At 38.5% G+C, this 20,212-nt stretch overlaps 1 protein-coding gene across 13 annotated transcripts in view; it reads left to right on the forward strand.

Moving 5' to 3' along the window:
- Positions 1-1,834: 1,834 nt before the first annotated feature.
- eya1 (EYA transcriptional coactivator and phosphatase 1) overlaps positions 1,835-20,212 on the forward strand; it is a 45,109-nt gene continuing 26,731 nt past the window's right edge. Inside the window, exons 1-8 of one of the 13 annotated variants that reach the window (XM_036520774.1) lie at positions 1,835-1,908; positions 9,140-9,190; positions 10,886-11,013; positions 11,712-11,777; positions 13,522-13,599; positions 15,969-16,035; positions 16,419-16,564; positions 17,776-17,913. In XM_036520774.1, coding sequence (XP_036376667.1) covers positions 10,890-11,013; positions 11,712-11,777; positions 13,522-13,599; positions 15,969-16,035; positions 16,419-16,564; positions 17,776-17,913 — 619 coding nt within the window. In that variant the 5' untranslated portion in view covers positions 1,835-1,908; positions 9,140-9,190; positions 10,886-10,889. Of the gene's footprint in view, positions 1,909-3,084; positions 3,269-8,961; positions 9,191-10,885; positions 11,014-11,711; positions 11,778-13,521; positions 13,600-15,968; positions 16,036-16,418; positions 16,565-17,775; positions 17,914-20,212 lie in introns of those variants that run through there. The other 12 variants (XM_036520773.1, XM_036520776.1, XM_036520775.1 and 9 more) reach the window with 12 other exon arrangements.

The following is a 20,212-nucleotide window of genomic DNA, read 5'->3' on the forward strand; positions in this document are numbered from 1 at the left end:
ACAGACTTGTGGCAGGAAAGCAACTTGATCCTCCAAAAGTGTGACATTGTATAAATGTTGTAGTAGTTCTACCAAAACAAACCTGCCGAACACGCACATGAAAATCTTACAAGTGTGGTGCAGAGGTGTTGCTGAGGTGTTATCGAATAGTTACGTCTGCCTCGCTCTTTCTCCTGCAATTGGTTGTTTCTGCTTCCTTTCCAATGTGTGCTACCTCTGTGGTCTGCAGCACAGATATTTAAATCATTGAGCAATCCAATCCTAACACAAATGTCCTATTGGATATCCCAATTTTCCATAGGGTTCTGTAGTAAATTGATTTTTGAGGGGCTGGCTTCTAGAAAAGGGGTCAAGGCAGTGTTGTGACATCAAAAATACTATTTTCCCCTTTCTTCTGATTGTAAATTTTAACACATCAACATATTTGTGACACATTCTGTAGGTAACTAATGGAAGAGGAAGAACACTGAAGGTCCCTTTCTAATTGCAAGCAGACATCCCCACAGCCCTGTATTAAGGCCATGGAGTCCCAGCAAGATAATCTTTAATAAAGAATGGCTTCACATTTAATCTTGGCCCCGTTCTCATATTTCTAACTTGATATAGTTTTTGGCAAGTAATGTTTTAGCACAGATGTCAGTCTTGCTAAACCACTGCAGCTTTGTTAAGTCCAGATTAGGCAGCTGTAAGGACTACACAGCATCATTTATTTCTGCTAATAGTGGAAGGTGAAGGTAAAATACCTTGACTGCTTTAGACAGGAATCTTTTAATTTTCTGCTTTTGCTTAATGAAAGTGTAATTAAAATTTATGTAACATATATTATTTTAAATGAATTGCTGGCTGTTAATGCATACATATAAAGGATACATACAAAAATAGATCTTAGCCATTGAGGTGTTTGATGTTTAAGTGTTTTGTTTGAGGATCTTAAGCCATATAGTGCATGAATCAGATCCTTAGGAGATATAATGTAAGAACAAGTTGTTGCAGGTTTGAGGTCTGTCTCAGTGGAAGATTTTGCCATGGGGGAGGGAGAGAGGGAAAGTGTAGCTTTTACTGCAGTGTCTGAGAAAGGTACATTTTGCATTTTAACTATTGCAATTACACAAAACCAAAACTGCCAACTCCTCTGGCTCTAGTAACATCTAAATCTGATTCAAAACATATACCAGAGCTTACTGTAGAGGACTGGGCATGAAGCGAATATGAGATAGTTTAGTACGAGACATAAACAATTCAGTGTAATTATACTGTGCAATTTCAAAATAACTCACTTGCAAAATTACATTGAAAGTTAATTTTATACAGCTGGTCAATGAGCGAGAGTAAATTGCAATAACTCAATAGGCATTTATGCCCCTCAGCTATTACAAATAGTTACTTGAGAATCCCCGAGCATTTATTAGTCTATTGAGTTATCAAGAGCCTCTTCAAAATGTAATATATTTCATTTTGAGAATTGGAAACGTGAAACTGCTGGTTTACCTGTAGGTATGGGCTTAGCAAGGGAAGGATGATTATTGTCTTAGTGTCGCTGCCTCAATATCTCAGTGCACTCAAATCAGGGAAAGTGCAACTTGGTCTATTTATGTCAGCCTCTCATACACGCTCAGCCGTGGTTTGCTCGTGTTGACCCTGGTCTCCCATATATGGTTGGTGAATATTACACAGTTTCACAGCAGCACCCAGGCAAAATGAAATCCAAGGTGTGTGTGTGCTGCTTTAACCTCCTGTGTAGTTCTAGCAATAGATTCTCCTTTTCTAAAAATTCTCCAGTTTACTCAGGTAACTTCAAAGAAAGGGTATACACCAACATATACACATGGTGTTAATGGATACCTACCATTAGGATACCTATTTTTGCCAGTTCGGAATATTCCTGTTTCGTTATGATTTGTTGAAAAGGTAAGGTAACCAATGTATAAAATACATGCATCACAGAGACAGGCAATGCTTCTTGCTTCTAGTTGTTTGCTACCTTGTTGTCTTAGATTTTTGGGTCGTTTTGCCTATCTTTATAATCAGTGTTATTTGAAAACAAGCTCTACTGTCTTTATGTCTTTTAAAATAGTACTTCAAAGCATTTCTATTCCCATTCTATGCTCAGTACAGTGCTGTAATAAAGTCATTTAAATGACATATTGCTAAAGATTTTAATGAACATAAAAATGACTTCAGTGATATGTATAAATAAAAACTGTATTTGCCTATGATGACTAAAACAAATAATTTAAATTTCATTTCTTTTTCTGCATTTTTTATGCATTTATGCATTTCGATCACAAAATCATGCAAGCCCTTTCTAAAAAGCTAAAATAAACTTAATGCTATTTTCCTCCAAAAGACAGCTTTTTTTCAGAGCAATCTGAATTAGAAACTGTAACCTACAGCAGACAGAATGCACTCATTACCTTGTAAACAGCAGTGGTGGCTACTTGTTGAAGGAGGACTTCCACTGCGCTGCTGGTGAGGCGCGGCGGTCTGCTCCGATTATATGAGGCTTGATCATTTACATAATGAATTTATGTTAGAGTGCGACTCAGATCTGCTAAGGTCCTTTGTCAAATTGGAAGCCGCAAGGCCAAATGAAGATTTTAAAAAAAAACTGTCGTTTGTCCTACAAAAATAAAAACAACAGAGGGAGAAAAGGGGGGGGGGGGGCAAAGAGAGAGAGGGAGAGAGAGGGAGAGAGGGGGGAAAAAAATTCTGTGCCCTCAGGGTGTGTGAGCAGAACCACAGGATTGTGCAGACAAGCAGTGATGGTTGAAGGATCTGCTTTTTCATTGTCTTAGGATCACTGATACAATCTGGAAAAGGCTGTATTGCTTAAAGCTGCGAGTGAATGACATACGGAGGGCCGGTGCGGACTAAACTCCCCAGTGCCTCCTCCAGCCTAAAGTCTTCCTGTGAAACAGTGCGGGGCAGCGTTCTGCTGTTTCAAATAGCAGCTTCCCCCTCTCTCTTTTTTTCCCCCCTCTTCCTTAGACACTCGCTAGTCACAGCCTGCAGCAGTGATCGGACAGCTCTCCTTCCCTCGCGCCGCGGCAGCCCTCTGAGATACTGCGCCGGGCTCTCTCTGGGTTTTCGCACCTAAAATGAAAAAGAAAAAAGTTGGCTCATGCGTAATTTATGTTTGAGCCCGCCACAAAGCAAAGACTCTCTGTGCAGTAGGTGGTATTTCTGAACCGGAGAGACACTCTGTAGAAGATAAACTAAACAGGGTGGAGAGAGGGAAGAGTCTGCGGATCCAGCCGTAATAATAATTGTGAGTATTATTTTGAATTCTGAAGGCAGCCTGTGTATGTCTTTTTTTACTTCCTTTTTTGTAACTGTAGTCTGTCATGTTTTAGTTTCCTGCCTGACTGCATTTTTATGTTTGTTGTAGGACTGTGCTCAATAAAAGGGGGGTTATCGTTTTATTTTCCAGACTTAGCTGTGATGTGAAAGTAGGTGAAAAAATGGAACATAGATGTAGGTTTCAGTCAACATCCAAAAATTTCTCAAGCTTGATGGAACTTTTAGGAACTTATATAAATAAGTGTCTGTAATGCTCTTTTAAAATATGTAAAGATGCACAGTAGTCTTGATATCAAAAGTTAAAAAGTAATTTAAATACCATGTAGTCGCATTCACATCATAGTAGTTCTATAGTCAATTTAAAGCTAAATTGCCTTTTTCAAATAATTTGTTGCTTTCAATCAATTAATTGAAACTATACTATACATTGTAAATACGCAGTATTAGGTTCAGAGATAACATTCAAAAGGAAAATGTTGATTTTAATACTTGGAAAAAGTAGATACATTCAAGTAGTATGTTTTAGTAAAATAAATACATGTCATAGTTAAATGTATTCATATTTCCATAAGTGCGGCGTGTGGTTTCCTGTGGTGTGTTTTCAATCTGTCTGCTTTGGTAAGATAGTTAATTTCCTTCATTGTAAGTGATTGCATCTAATTTGCTTCACAATAGTGTAAGTGCATCTTTTCAATGAAATTTGCAGATGTGTCAACCGCGCAAGACAGATATCTAAGTCTCTCACTTTGTGGGCTTGTTTTGTTTACTGTAACCCTCATTTCTGCTTTTCTTACAATAGAACAATTGCCACAGGCCTAGAGGCAAACATTACCTGGTAACCTTGCTTTTCCAGCTTCCTTAGTCTGTACACACACACACACACACACACACACACATATTAAGTCATTAAAAAAATACTGCTATCCTTTTGAAATTCACAACGGGGATATAAATACACAAAACAGGTGTACAGACCCGATCCTGCGAAAAAAAAAAAATAGAGAGGTACAATTGGAAATATTTGACAGAGTTTTCTGGTGAAGGATATCCTCACACCCAAAAAGTTTACGTCTTCCATGCAGCAAGCAAAACACAGCAGTCCCCACAGGAGAGCCTTTTCGGCAGGCAGAATAAACAAAAGCAACACAGTGAAAGCGGCTGACATCCAATGACATGTGCTACAGAGAGGAATGCACTGCCGAGGCACACAGCACGGACAGTGTGTGACTCCCAGACCAGAATATTAGAAAATAATCACTTTGCATTCTCAAGAGAAAAAAAAAATATACTACTCAGTTTGGCCGCTGAACAAAATAGTTTAAATGAATGAATCACATGTGTAGTGCAATCCCGAGGAGCAGTTGGATTAATTGAGAAATAAATCCGCTTTTGCTAAAAGATATGAATGTTCACAGTATAGGTTAGGACGATTGTCGTATGTAAGGTAATATAATCTTTTTCTGAAAATGCTATGAAACAGAAGCGGTCCGCTATACTTCTGAATCTCCCTCGCGCTCTGTATCTCACATGGCTACAACTTAAAAGTGCCGCTGTCGACCAGGACAAATACGACAGAGAGCATTTTCAAAGCTGAGAAATAAAAGAAAGGAAATAAAAGATAGAGAGGAAAAGAGCAGTCCGCGTAAAACGTTTCTTCCTCTGTGCGCAAACACGCTGTGTGGGCCTCGGTCTGCTTCATCCATTCTTTCGCACAATAAGCCTGTTTATCTAATTAACTGATAATGAGTTGCCTGATTTAGATTGTTTACTCACTGTATTTGTTTTAATAAGGCCTTCATTTGAGTGAATTAAGCTTTCCTTGATAAGCTGCCATGCAAGCAGCCTCTCGCCGCTGCGTTGTTTGCAGAAGGCCCAATGCGTTCCGTATGTGTGCGGCTGAGGTCTTTCAAAGCTGGAAATTGTGTGCGGTGAAAGACACAGAGGGCTAATTGATACTGCCCAGCTCTGCTGTTTATTAGAAAGAGACAGAGGAAATGGAACCCCAAAGCCCATTCTGAGTGATTAGCGAGGTGAGTTGTTTACTAAATACAGAGGGGTGTTATTTTGTTAACACGCCGCTGTTTGTCCCTGGAATATGTTGCAGAAAGAGGAGGAAATGAGGGCTGAGCGTTTCACGTGATCTTTAGAAATCCTCTCTCAGGAATACTTATTTACCTGTTTGTGGGTAATTGATTATTTATTTGACTTTTAAATAGGCTAATGGGGATTCTGTTCATTTGAAAGCACGGAGGAGAATTGTGCTTGACATTAATTTTAAAATGACATCTCGGGTTAGCAATGATTGTGTCTGTCGTTTGCTTGTACAATGAACAATATTACATTTAGATGAAACACCAAAGTGAAATTTTGTGTTTGTATCGACAATTTTTAAAATTTATTTTTTGTTTTCATGTTGGCTTTTAGGTAACATCAAGGAATGGTTTCATATTTTTGAATACTGTGATTAGAAGTCATATTGACAATGTAAAGGGTTTTGCACAGTTTGGATATAATATGGATATGTTTCAATACACGTAATCGATAATACATATACCATATAACACTATGTGTGATTATTATATTATTTCAATTTTAATATTCCATTGCATTGCTAAAGTGGGAAGTTTGACTTTAAACAATGATTCTCTTTCTTTTTTTTGCCCAAGTTAAATTCTCAGTGTTTTCAGAGAAATACAATAGTTTCATTATGCATTCTAGACAAGACAAACCAGTTGTTTATGTTGCTGGATTTGTTGTATTGTTACCTAATTTCTCCGCATCGTCAATGTGTGGCTCTGCGGTAGGGAGAATGTGATAAAATGTGTACCTTAAATCTTGTTTGATGGGCCCTCAAAGTGAGCGTGCCTTCTGGAAATAATTTTGAGGGTTGAAGAGCACAGTATTAACAGATTTAATGTAGCTATTCAGTGGATTGCTGGAGCACCATGTCAGATTTAACAAAATGAGAGAGACAAATTGCACATCAACAAGCCACACATCTGTGAAAAATTACACTTTTAATTAAAGGAAAGTGAAAATTGAAAATTGTCTATCTTCACTCTTAAGTTGGTATCGTTGTAGTGGCATTATGTTAAATTTTGTATAGTACAATTCAGTGTTTCACACAAAATTTTATGCTATTATGTCTTGTTTGTTGACTGACAAACTAATGCATATATGGAATTTGACTAAATAACTAAGTAAAAAAATATGTATTATTTTATTCTGTCCTAAAGAGGACACAAAGGTAATTTATGTTTGGGATTATTTTTGCACCGAGCAGTGATGTTTCTTTCTAATGAATTTTTGTGATTTAAATATTTTTCTGAACAAATGGCGAGCTTGCAATGTAACACGACCCACGTGGGATGTAGGAAGCCAGGCATTCATATTTAGTTATATGTCCATTGTTCTGTATGAAAAGTAAGACTCATCAGCATACTGTTTGTTCATTTTGATGTCCACGTACAGAGACACAAGTGAAGTGTAGCGTTTTGTAAACTGTGACTAATTTCACTCACATCTGTGTCCAATTGTTGTCTGCATCCACATTCTTTGTGAGTAGATTTATTTTTCCTGGGCCACCATGTGGACTCAGCTGACCAGCTTAAGTGGGGATTAGTTGTTTTAAAGTTATTTTGATTAAAGCGTTGTTTTTTAAACTTAGTAACGCACAGCACATGGTCTGCATAATGTATGAAACTCAAAGGAATATGTGCTGCATTGCCTATAAAATTAAAGTCCTATAAACCATGGGTGAAGGGGTCTGGGAGAGGGTGAAATTCCGAGCTATTAAGATTTTCTTTAAAATATTTGAATGATATTTAATGTATCCATCTCTGCTGTGCTCATTCTGTTAACAGTTTTATTTTTCCCATCTGGGACAGGTTGCGTTTAGGAATAGAACATAGTCCGATAAGGAAAAGAACACAATTACAATAAAGCTTGCATTTGTTCGAGGCATAAAATGTTGTTTTCCGTGTTTCTGTGTTAGAAAAAAGCTTAATTGTTATTTTGCTTTTACCTGAGGTTTTCTTTATTTGTAAACTGGATTTGAACACACAGGTGAAAAATACTTTGGGTCCATCAGCTTTGAGGCCTGTGGACTACCAGCATGCTGAGCTCATAAATGTTAAAAGCCTGGCTGGATGTTCTAAGGGAGATGTGCCATTCTGAGAATAAGTAAAGCGAAACAATGAACAAGCAGGCGCGAGTGAAGAGTGTTTTACTTCTTTCCCGATGACACTTTGAATGCTCCATCTCACCTGGCTTTGTTCTACAGCCATGAAAGAGCGCTCGGTTCAGGTTGAATGGAAATGCACATCAAAGATGCTGAATGCAGATTTTCTAAAACAATAAATATTTAGCGGTGCAGAAGAAGGGCTTGTTTTTGCTTTTAAGTCCTCCCTTCACCTGGCCTGTGTCACCTGCTGGCTGCGTAGGGAAAGACCAGCATGTTTGCCATTGCAAGTCGCAGGCGTTCAGTGCTGAGCGCAGCAAGTAACCAGCAGCAATCATTGCATCCTGGTTTCTTTTTTTATGCGCCATTGCAAAATACACGTCTCCACTGTTTATGACAGATTTATTTCCTTCTTTTTTTTCTTGGTAATCTGCCATAAATAAGTTTACCAGTCACTTTGAACAAACGCAAGTCTGTTCTTAGTGACACAGTGGGACTGGAGCTGATAAGCGTGGTATGAAATAATATGCGCGTTGAGATGGCGATTGGCAGGGAAAGAGAGAGGAATAGTAAAAGCTTTTTAAAAAAAACCTTGACAATATTCATGAAGGCTTTACCATGGTGCGATGTGCAGGAAAAAACCCCACACACACATAAGACCAAACAGCTCATGTTACCTAGGAGCCAGAAACAATTAAAAATTCATGCAGGGATTTGTAGACTTTTTAAATGTTTGGTGAGCAGGGCTCTGGCAAAAACCCCTGATATTTTTTTTTTGTTTGATAGTTGTTTTTTTTTATTATTTTGTATTGGTCTCAGTGTACTACCATTATATTCTAGTAGAATGTGAGTTAATTGTTGTTAAAAGAAGTGAATAGATCAGGAGTGGACGGCAAAATGTAACTGTCAGCTGAAAAGAGTAATAGCAGCATTTGTACCGTCATAGGAACCATATGTGGTTCCATATGTTTACCATGTTCTCATTTCCATTCTCTCCTATAGTCAGAGATGCACTTTTGCTGCTGGGCTCATACGCCGCCAGCCCGTCTCCAGATGCACCCTCTTTTCTTTGCAGCGGTCTGCAAACCTCTCCGGGCTCCTTTTAGCAGCTCCCCCCGTAGCCCTGGGCTCGAACGGGCCCGCAAGACAAAGCCCACGGCGATCATTTAGAGACTGTCAGTGTGCAGAGGGAGAGGGGAGTGGAGATATATTTCAGATAGCGTCAATCGCGGATGAAAGATCTGCCGAAGATGCTGGGGGTGTCACGCTTGACTCACTTCTGTTCAACAAGTTCATTTTCCAGCAGCTACCTCTAGCAGGCATCCCCCTTCCTGCTTACCTTGGCTAAGCCGCTTTGCATGTTGATTGGGGGAGGGCTAATCCAGTTTGCAGCTGTCGTAGACCAATGATGAATCACCTTCCCGTCATTTGGCTGCTTTCCCCTCACTTGGGGAGGAGGGAAGACCTGAAGGAGGAAACGACAGTAGAGGGTTTAACCCAGAGACAATGTGCCTCTCTGTTCCCGGGTCTCCTCTCTTCCCATTCTGCTAGAGAATAACAATAATGTTTTCTCAGACAATGTCTATTGTGTCATGGATGGGTCTGGACAGTGACACCAAGCTAAAATAACAAGGAGTGATATTGTTTTCTGCTTGGCAGGTGAAAAAAAGCACAGACTGATTCAGATGATTCTGATCCATCCAGTTCCAGGTAAGAGCTCTGCTGGTGTACTGCCAGTAGCATCGTTGAGGTGCAAGCCTTATTTAGCAAAGTGAACTGAGATAGCTAAATGGTAGTCAAGTACAGTTAGCAGACGGCTTTAACCAAAAGGATAAAAAAAAAAAAAAAAAAACATGACTTTGCTTGATTTTATAACTACTGCAGATAAAATGCAAAATCTTTTGGCAAGGTGTGTCATAATGTTACAGGTAACCTCATGTTGAAGGTAGCTACTATAATTGTATTCCAGTTTTGGATGTGGTACTGGGTGTAAAAAAAAAAAAAGTACATTGAAGTTCTTTTGGGAAAAGTTAGAAAGCACCTCTTGAGTGTCTCAGAGTGAACAGAACGGAAAGGTGGGAGAGCTCTTAGAATGTATAATTAAACTGAATGGCCATACATGAGTTTTCAGTCTGAGCTACAGAAATCAAAAGTGTGAGAGTATGATGACTTACAGAACTTTTAAATCTAACAGACGTTAATAGGAAAACAATGTTTTGACATTTGATATTGCAGATTTATGTTGGAACGTTCAGTTGACCTTATCATTGCCATCAAAGTATGGAAAAAAGCTAGGCCATTCATTTTTTTTATCAGATCAGAATGTGTTTGTTCATGAAGCAAAATATAACATTTACTCTGTGATGCATTTTAAAACACTTTACTTAATTGATAACAGAAACATTTAGAGTTTTTAAATTTAATTGAAATAGCCAGTACGATAATGCACAGAGCTACATTTTCCCTTTATTTCATTAGCACAATAATACGCAGAGAACTGTAACAAAGACAAATGTGTGTTTGAATTTGTGGGTCTGCCTTCAGTATACATTGGCCTGATCTCTTTTCCATTTGCTATGCATAATAAAATCCAGAAAGCACACGAATGAGAAGATAAAATAATGTTTTGAATGGAGTGGGCTTCAGTATAAACAGAAAAACAATTAAGGAGGTTGCCAGAGCAAACAAATGCCTCGTGAATTCCTCATTCCTTGTTACTGAAGCATGAGCTCAAACAATTACTTCAGGCACTGCATTTTTAACAAGCACATTACAATCCTGATTACAATACCAACTGAGTACACATTTGAATGAAACACAAAGAGTATGATGTTGAAAATACAGTGGCTTCAATCATTAATTTGGCTTGCATTGTAACACGTTAGTCCAAAACTGCTCCTAATGTATCTCTGTGTAAACTATTTAATGATGTTTGTTTATTGTTTTTGCCTGTTAAATGTAAAATCTTATTTCCCAAGTAAACCGACAGAAATTGTATCAAACCTGAATATGTGGATTTTATTACATTTTGCAGGTTATCAGGACTAAGCGTTTTATGATTACTCTATTGTGTTACTTTCATTCTTTTTAAAATGATAAAACTTTCTTTTTAAATAAAAACTTTTTTACTGATACGTAATATTGATTCACTCTTATTTAACATTACATGTTTTAGGTTTATTTTGAAAGCCCTCAATCTGAGTGATCAATTCGACTGTCTTCTCTGCATGTTTTTTCTTTTATATTGCCAAGAGGCTTAAAATGCCAAAGGTACCATTAACAAGGCACAAATGCTGCCATTGTCTGTTACTTGTCTACATCACTGTCCTTTCAGAGTGCCAGTGATGTTTTTTTTTCCTTAATGGTTTTGAAAAGAAGTGTGAAATTGCTTGTGTTTTACATCAGGTCTATGGAAATGCAGGATCTAGCCAGTCCGCACAGCCGAGTAAGTGGAAGCAGCGAATCCCCGAATGGTCCAAACCTTGACAACTCACATATCAATAACAATTCCATGACACCAAATGGCACTGAAGGTACGTTTGCCAGGACCTGTATTGTGTGTGTTTCTTACCGTTTCAAATTGATACACGCCGATGTGCGATTTTTTTCATCAGTAGTTAGCCATTACTTCTTAAAGTCTACCGCAGCATAGCACTTACTCATCTGTTAAATTGTGAAATGTCAAATCCTCATGAAAGAGTCAGTGCCACGTATCTCTGAATGTGATGTTTTCTATTTTTAAGTGCATAAATATAGCAATCGCCTTTGTAAATTAATAGCACCCCAGTCAGCTCAGCTCTTTGGGCCATTAATGTACAATATTCCTCATTTAAGAGTTATTATTATTAGTGTTATTATTATTATTATTATTATTATTATTATTATTATTATTATTATTAGTCCTCACCAAAAAAAGGAAACTCCTGTGTGCTCGGTTTTATAGTGGCGACTATTGAAAATGCATATTTGAAATGTGAAAAACACATCCAATGAACATTGTTGCATTTTGTGTAGGTGTAGGTGTTTATTTGCCCAGGTGATTGGGACAATCTGAAACAATGGGATATAGTCCTCCTTTATTAAAAGTAGGACGTCTTTTATTAAAAGTATCCATTTCACATGTATTCCTAAAGTGAGTAGTCTCGTGTGGTGTAGTTCTTAGATTATAAATGAAAAAGTAAACTAATGGTGCAGATTGTCATGTCTCCTTTGCCATTCTTTTTTCCCATAGGTGATAACATCACTATGCTTACCACAGCTGACTGGTTGTTAAGTTCTAGTTCACAGACCGCTGCAGGTTTGTGCAGTTCTGGTGATACAATGAAAGGACAATACTTGGTGTTTTCATATTATTATTACTGATGTCCTTCTTTAATGGGTGTCATATTTGCACATAACATTGTAAACACAGAACTCTCAGGCATTTAATCAGTTTTTTTCCACAAAACAACTTATTTTCAAGAATTTCATTGAAACACAAATTATTTTTCAAAAATGAATCCGTTTTTCAAATGACAATATAACCATGGATTTTTTTTTTGTTGTTGTTGATTTGGGCTTATCATAAAGACTGAGAATGAATTCATTTTAAAACAAAATTTGCTTCAACTATTGTGCCTTTCATTAGAAGGATATTATTTTTGGCATTAATTGTTGTGTGATGTTAAACATGTCCTAAGCATGGTTTGGAATTGGCTGGCAGCAACTCCGTTGTTATTGAATGATTCAGATGTGGGCACGAGTAATGTGCTTTCAGATTTGATGTATTGCTGTATCTTGAAGACACAGTGGGTATTTGTGGTATGTAGACTTGAAAGCTCTAGTTTGTGCATGTTCTGTGCCACTGTGTTCCTGTTATACTCAAAAAGAAATGTTGGTGTATATTCCAAAGTTTGACTGGCTTTACATCAACATGTGTTTCTCAGCACAATGAGCATAGTAGAAACATGTTAAACATGACAGCGAATGGCTTCTTCTACCATGAGGGATTTCAATGGGCATGACTCCATACCCACATTGTGAATTTGTTCTCAGAGAAATCCCTCTCCTGAGGTGAAATGGATTTATTTCAATGATGGCGAATTGTCAGACAGCTGTAAACTTGTCTCTGTCGTTTCATATTTTTAGTTCCGGCAACCATGGCTTTTTGTAAAACCTTAACTGTGGTGTACACTGTTTTAGCAATTTAATTTCATTGCACATTAATGCACTTTAATACATTATGCACATTAATACATCATTTTTAAGTGATTCTGACCCTTTTTGCCTATTTTTTCCTGATGCTACCTATAAACCTGCGGTAAGCTATCACATAATAACACTTGTTAGTTATAATAAAATGTCATTGGGAAATTATGAGGTAATGCCAGCACTTAGATGAGTCAGATACCTTGAGGCAATACAATTAGCTAAATTGTTTTTTTTTTCTGTTATTTCATTTGTGCATTGAATGTTCGAGCCCTGGATCAAAACCTGTCATAAAGAGATTATTTTCCTGTGTTTAACATTTATAGTAGTTTTTCACTGTAGGGGCAGAGAGTGATGCCAGTACTGTGGCTTGAACACACAAGATCTGACAGGGTCTTCAATCCAATTAGTTTTTTAATCATAAAAAGACACAATATAAATGTGTTTTAACTGTATTCAAGTGAATAGAAGGATAGAGTAGTTCAGAATACATGCTTACCTAACAGTGAAACATGTATATTTGAACTGTTGAAGTACTGTTCAAATACCTCTGCCTAGCTTCTGCTCATGTACCAATATAAACTGTTTCAGGAAAAACCCTTTCTGGTGTAAATGTCCTGTGAAAATGCCAATGACTGATTTTTGGTTTATAGCAATTGAATTAAATTCATGATGTGGCATTATCCCTCTGCTATTCTACTACATGTATTGCTTAATATGTATAATAACTTTAATAACAATGCTAAACTTGGGGCTATTTTGAAGTGAGGGGGGAAGAGATAATAAGAAACCAATTTGTGATGGCGGGCGGGTGTTTGGGTGTGCTGGTGATGATGTGGCCTCTTTGTTTGTAGTTAAAACAGAGCCAATGAGCAGCAGTGAGATAGCCACCTCGGCAGCCGACGGGTCTCTAGACAGCTTCTCAGGATCAGGTGAGAGGGGGAGGGGCCCCACGGCGCTTCTCACAGCTGCAGAATTGATTAGTGGGAGATGGGCTCAGAGATCCTCTGCTGATAAGCAGGGGCCCAGGAAGTGTCTCTGCAGCTAAAGCATCAGTAGATAGAAAGAGAGAGAGAGAGAGAGGGAGAGAGAGAGAGAGAGAGAGAGAGAGAGAGGGAGACTCTCAGTTCACATGCCAGCTTGGCTGAATTATGATCTGAAATAAATGAGACAGGTCTCACCGGTCGAGTGACATGGCATCCCTGTAGCCTTCACACTCTTTTTCTCTTTTTTTTTTTTTTTTTTGCGGGGGGAAGGTGAGGTTCCTTTCAACATGCTGAGTGTGTTTCTAACATACAAAGTGGCTGGAAAATCACAGATTGTTCTAAATACTACATTTCTTGAATATAATATGAGAGTTGAAATATATGAAGTTATAGAGTTAAATATTAAAAAAATTGACTTGGCACGTTATTAAGAACCTTGCACTAAAATACTTTACTTTGCACCTCAAATATAAGAAAATATATTTGAGATTAATATATGTTTTACATCCCTTGAACCAAACTTACGGTGTGAAGATGAATGTACAGTATAATGTTGCTGCTAATTTGCTTAATTTCCATTCATATTTAACTAAGGACCTGATCTGTGAATGTTAGACCCACATAAATCACTGCTATGCTGTCTCCCTTTGACAATATTAATGAGAATTAGTAATTTTAAACCACTTTTATACTTTGGGGAAAGAACAGGCTTGCTCCAACCAGAAGGCCAAAAGTCTATTCCAGACACAGGTGCTGATGTGTTGGGAAAAGTGTTCAATATCAATAATGTGTCTCAGGGCTAACAGCATACTGTGATCCTGAAAGAGAACTAAATCCTTATTTTATATGTCATGACCAATTAAACATGTGCATGTGCTGCAGAACAGAATCACTCTCCCTTAAAGAACCTGACCCCCCCCCCCCCCCCCCCCAAAAAAAAAAAAAAACTTTCAGGTGCTTAGATTATCATATTTTACAGGATTACTTACCTCAATCATGTAATGTTGAGCAGTCCTGGTTATTGCAAAAGAACATCTCAGTCTACTGCTCAACATCTCAGTCTACTACTACTTGAGTTGGATTCTGCAACACCTTAATGAGCGTGTTAGTGTGCTTTCTCTTTACAAACACAAACAGCTAAGTTCTTCTGTATTAAAAGGTTGATCAGGATAGTGTTAGTACCTTGTGACGATACAGTACCCCTTTGTTCTTTTTAATGTTTCCGGAAGCACGCATTAACATTCTTCAGACATTTGAGTACAAGAGTCCAGAGTACGTACATTAAAAGTGTGATGTTAAACAAACCTCATGGTAATTTTCTTACAAACTAAAAAACATAACATTTCAGGTCTTCCAACCTGAAATGTATCTACATGCTGGTTTAGTCTTATTGCTTTACGGTTCCTACTGAAAAATGAGAGAATCAGGGACTGAGAGAATGAGACTTTACACCACTGGTATTAAACAGATAAGCAAAATATCATTACAAACACAAAACAGCCTTCTGTTGTCTGACTGCAGTGTGCTTTGCCTTTAACTTTGCTTGGTCATATTTATGTTTCTTTTCTTTAATTTTGTAACAAAAACTTGTAATTTTTCTCCCCCCCAAAATCTCATTAAATACAATGGTTGAAGAACAAACATCACAGTTTAATGGGTGAATAGCCTCAAGACAAATAAAAAAGAGTTGTATTAATTTAAATGCTTAATATAACATATTTTTATTTGTACAGTAATATATTAGCATTGTTGTTGTTATGTTTTTTTTTACTTCTCAAAGCTAAGGTCTAAGCATAATTGGTTCAGAGAAACTCTATGTGTTTTGGGGGCTTCCAGGTTAGCACGTGCACAGTAGCTAGTGTTTTCAAATTAAAGTGGCTTTTCAGTGTACTATTAGAGGTGGGAACCCCCCTGATGACACTTTGTGTTTTTATAATGTTAAAGTAGTTACCTGTAATCAGTGCTGTCACTTTCATAGGACTGGTGCCTCAAAGGCTTAGAGGGAAACAGGGCCGCAAGCTCAGTGATGAATCAGTCTTCCCGGTGTGTGTTTTCACCAGCGGTTTCCATGGCACTTTTAAGTATTAGGAGAGATACAAAGTCAGCAGAAAGATGAACGTTTTTACCTGATTATTTTACTTCATTATTGCTCTTCATTTTTTAACCTAAAGTAAGGTTATAGAAATAAATAGAGTAATGCAATGTAATTGCTGTTTCCTTGGAATCCAGAAGTTCTGTTGGCAAAAAATAATATTTACCTTATTTTTTAATGTTTAAATATGTGCTTGCCTTTTTTTTCTTTTTACTCTCCTCAGCTATTGGAACTAGTGGCTTCAGCCCAAGACAAACTCACCAGTTCTCTCCACAGATTTATCCTTCCAAGTAAGACTTCTTTTATTTTTCTTTAAGAAAATAAGCATCATCCAAATTCATTTGGAGCTCTAATTAGATCCTTCTGTAGGATCTGGATTTTTTGACCAGCTTTGTTTGTGTGGATGTCTGCAGCTCGCATATTCCAAAATCTGTTGTAATTATTATCTTGCAAAAATTTCCTTTGTGATTTATTATTCTTTTGCAATGTATATCAGCGATTTGATTGCGATCTTCTTTTTTTTTTTTTAACCGCTTGGACCTCTATTTATGATCAAGTAGCATAATCACAATGAAATTGTCAGTTATCAAACATGAGTGTTGTGATTTAAATCCATGGTGAAAAGTAAATTTTTTTTTTACTCTCTTTCTCTTGTTTTCTGTTTTAAAAATAGCAGACCCTATCCACATATTCTTCCTACTCCTTCATCCCAAAATATGGCTGCGTATGGGCAGACGCAGTACACCACAGGAATGCAGCAGGCCGCGGCGTATGCGACGTACCCTCAGCCAGGGCAGCCCTACGGAATTCCAGCCTATGGTAATTACATGAGGGGAGGAAGATACCCCTCATTTTTATGCTATTAATAATGATGTATATACAGGATTTTGGAACACTTATAGTGGTGCTTTGTACAACCAGAAGCTCTGTGCGCGTGTCAGCCTGCCTCAGAAGTTCCTCACCGAAAGATTAGTTTTAATTTCAGACAATAGGACACATATGCTGCATTCTTACTGAATGTTTCACTGTCCCCTAGGTTTACAGTGCAGTGTGGAATGTATCATTCCTCAAAACGTTGTCAGAAGTGGAAATTTGCCACTGTCAGGGGTAAAAGCCTTATATTTTTGGATGCTGTTGTGTGGCTAAAGATTTATGTTCATGGCAACTTGGGAAATATTTGTGTCATCACTCCATTTTATGTTCCAAGAGACAGTGCTTACAGCATGGATTCCTCAGATCTGTAACTTCTGTAGGAATTGTTTTGTGTTCCAGCAGTGCCCATCTCCATTGTCTTAGCAGTTCAGATCCGCTGATTCAGCAGTGTGCTGTGGTCATGGTATGGAATGACATGACTCCAGTGACATTTTAGAGACCAGTCATTCTACTGGCCACTGCTAGGCAGAGAAGCATCTGAATGCTACATTTATAAGTGCTAAGGTATTAGGGCATGTGAGGAAGTAGAGAAGTAATCAGTGGCATTTTAAACTACGTGACTAAGTGCCTGTCTATAAGCATATCCCTCAAGTGGGTTTTTTTTTTTTTTATTTAGTCCAGAACATAGTGTTCTTTTCTCCCACCTGAGTTTCGGTTGACTCGAAACCCAACACTGCTCTGAAGTTGTTTTCCACCTGCATTGTGTAACTCCACAAATAAATTTGCAAGATGGACAGATTTTGAAGATTACAGAAAGGCTCCTCATCAAAATGCCCAATTTTACAGCAACAGTGTGAGCAGAACACAAAAACATCCATGTACAGCACCCACACTCTGTGTTTAATATATACAAAGAGAGTCGTACATTTCTCAAAACACATTTTCCAGCAATTTCAAATGAGTTCTTCAGACCGAGACAAAGAACGATATTTTATTCAAGGAAAGGTTTATGACTAATAAATAAATGCAAATGTTTAAAACAACATTTTGAACATGTTTAATAAAAGATTGCTTTTTTTTAGATAAAAATGTATGCATTTGAGGACAAAGGATGAAAACTGTGCATCATACAGATCTGGTGTCACTAACTGATTTAGGTCCATTGTGGGCAGGCATCAAGACAGAGGGTGGACTCACGCAATCCCAGTCACCCGGGCAAACGGGATTTCTGAGCTACAGCTCCAGCTTCACCACGCCCCAGACGGGACAGGCACCCTACAGCTACCAGATGCAAGGTCAGGATCACTCCTCTCTGTAGCAAGTGGCGAAACAGAAACACGTTTTCTCTCGGTCGCCTTCAAAGAAAAACAATTAATGGCATGCGCAGACCACTCCATAACATCCTCGGCCAGATGGCTGCGGCGGACGGCAGTTATACACAGTCTATATGGTGTTACAGTTTCAGGGGAATCCACGCAGAAAAAAAGGGGAAAAAAAAGGCTTTTTTTTGTCTGATGGTGGACTGCCATATTGCGCTTTCATCTTTGTGTTCCTTTTAAGACATAAGACAAAATATGTCTCAAAACCAGTAAATCAATGTTTCACTCCAGGGCTACTTAAAGTTTGTGTAAAGCACAGCATATTATCCTATATATGTCCTTTTGGACTTGTTGGTGTTGTCGCTCAGGCAGCTGTGGGAGCAGTAGTGGGTGCTACCTTCTGTTGCCCTCTCACACTTGTATGGCTTTGCGTCAGCTTTAGGGAAGATAATGTGTGACAGCAGAAACATGCCCACATGTTTTTGAAAATTCCCCAGAGCATCTCACAATAAATAACCTTGTGCGGCAGCAGATGTGCATGTGCAAACAACTTTTCCATGGTTCTTAGCGAAATGGTCGCCCTGCTGATGTAGGTTTCTGTTGCTCCCGGTGTAATGCTGATGTTCAAGTGCTACTCGCCGCTCTGTGATGCTTTAAGTCATGATGACAGTATTATGTGCCCATTAGTCTTCTGAGTTCTGCCTTTTTTTTCTGTTGGGTTTCCCTGTCCTCCAGTGCGGTCACAGCTTCTTAGGGCTGCCCTCTAATGCACTCCCCGCTGCGATTAACACGTTAGTGATCGACTGACACGTCAAGTGACAGATGACCGCCAGTGCATTAACCAGGCCAGACCAGGTTCCCATTATGTAGCTCTTGCGCCATATTGATTGGGTGTTGCCTGGAGATTGCCAGGGAGGAATGGCACAAAGACAAAGTATGGAGGCCGCAGCAGGCCCCTCACCACCCGATACTCCCCCAGTCCTAGGCACTACTATTACTGCCGGTCTGTTCCCAGCTGTCAAAGGAAATACAATTAGATTAATGTTTTTACACTTCACTTCCATGTCTAATGACATGGGGCTTTGGTGGGGCGCTAAACGAATGATACAGAAATGCACGGGACAAAGAGGTCATTGTTAACTTTGACTCGTGTAGGTTCCTATTGTTTCTTCAGACAGATGTTTTCAGTCATAACTGCATGAGCAAAAAAGGAAACTACTAAATATTTACCAAACATTACCAAATAGTACTTGCGTTATTATTGAAGTGATGCCAATTTGAATTAAAGGTATTTTCACTGCCAAAGCTCTATATACATAAGAACATATATATATATGTACATAAATTTTAATCCAGCATCAACTCTATATTAATGATACAATTGCACACTACACTTTAGAAAAACCTTAAGAGTGGAGATCAGTCATAATTTGCTGAAGGATGGCTCTTCCCATTTTTTAGTTGCTTAGCATGCGATGATGGTGAAAATAATTGGGATTTCCCAGTCTTTGCGCTCGCTGCATTCAAGAGAGGCTGAAGCCTCTGACTTTTAAAGAAGCCCATCTGGACTTCATAGCCTATTCCCAGGAGAGGTAGACTAACTTCTGCTACAAATATTGTGCACTGATGATAGACATAGCCCATGGCGAGAGGACTGATCAAGCAAAGCAAATGGACCCCCAATTGGAGAGCCATAAGGCAGACCAGTGTCTCGTCTCGAACATACAAACTGGGGCTACAAAAAAAAAAAAAAGAAAAGAAAGAAAAGTACCCCTGGGAACCACAAAGTGTCCCCCAGCATGGGTTCATTCTTCAAGTGCTGGCGGAGGTCTCTTCCCTTTTATGTGGGTCCTTGCTCTCTGCCGAGGGGACCTTTGCCCTGTAAGTTAGAGCTTTTATCACTTTTTTGAACTGTGCATTAAGCTAATTTGTTGTTCAATGGGGGTTTATACTTTTGCTTGGCGTGAAGGAGCAAACCTAACAGATTCACAGCTTTGGAATCTGAACCCCTCTCCAAAAAAAAAAAAAAAAAATAGCAGGAGCATTTTCTTATGCGTCCATTTTAACTGCTTTGTGGAGGAGAATTACGTAAATAAATAAGAGAGCCCTTTAATCTCTCGGCATTTCATTTGATAAAAGTGTTTAGCCAAAGCCGCGGCAGCCTGGCCTGGGCCACACACTGGCTCACAATGAAGCTGGTTCACGTTGGTTACGGTCTGGGGGGCCTGCCCTGATGGAAGTGATGACCAGAGGATGAAAGGCTCTCGTTCTGTTT

Source organism: Megalops cyprinoides, chromosome 2, assembly GCF_013368585.1.
Source record: "Megalops cyprinoides isolate fMegCyp1 chromosome 2, fMegCyp1.pri, whole genome shotgun sequence".
Classification (NCBI taxonomy): domain Eukaryota; kingdom Metazoa; phylum Chordata; class Actinopteri; order Elopiformes; family Megalopidae; genus Megalops; species Megalops cyprinoides.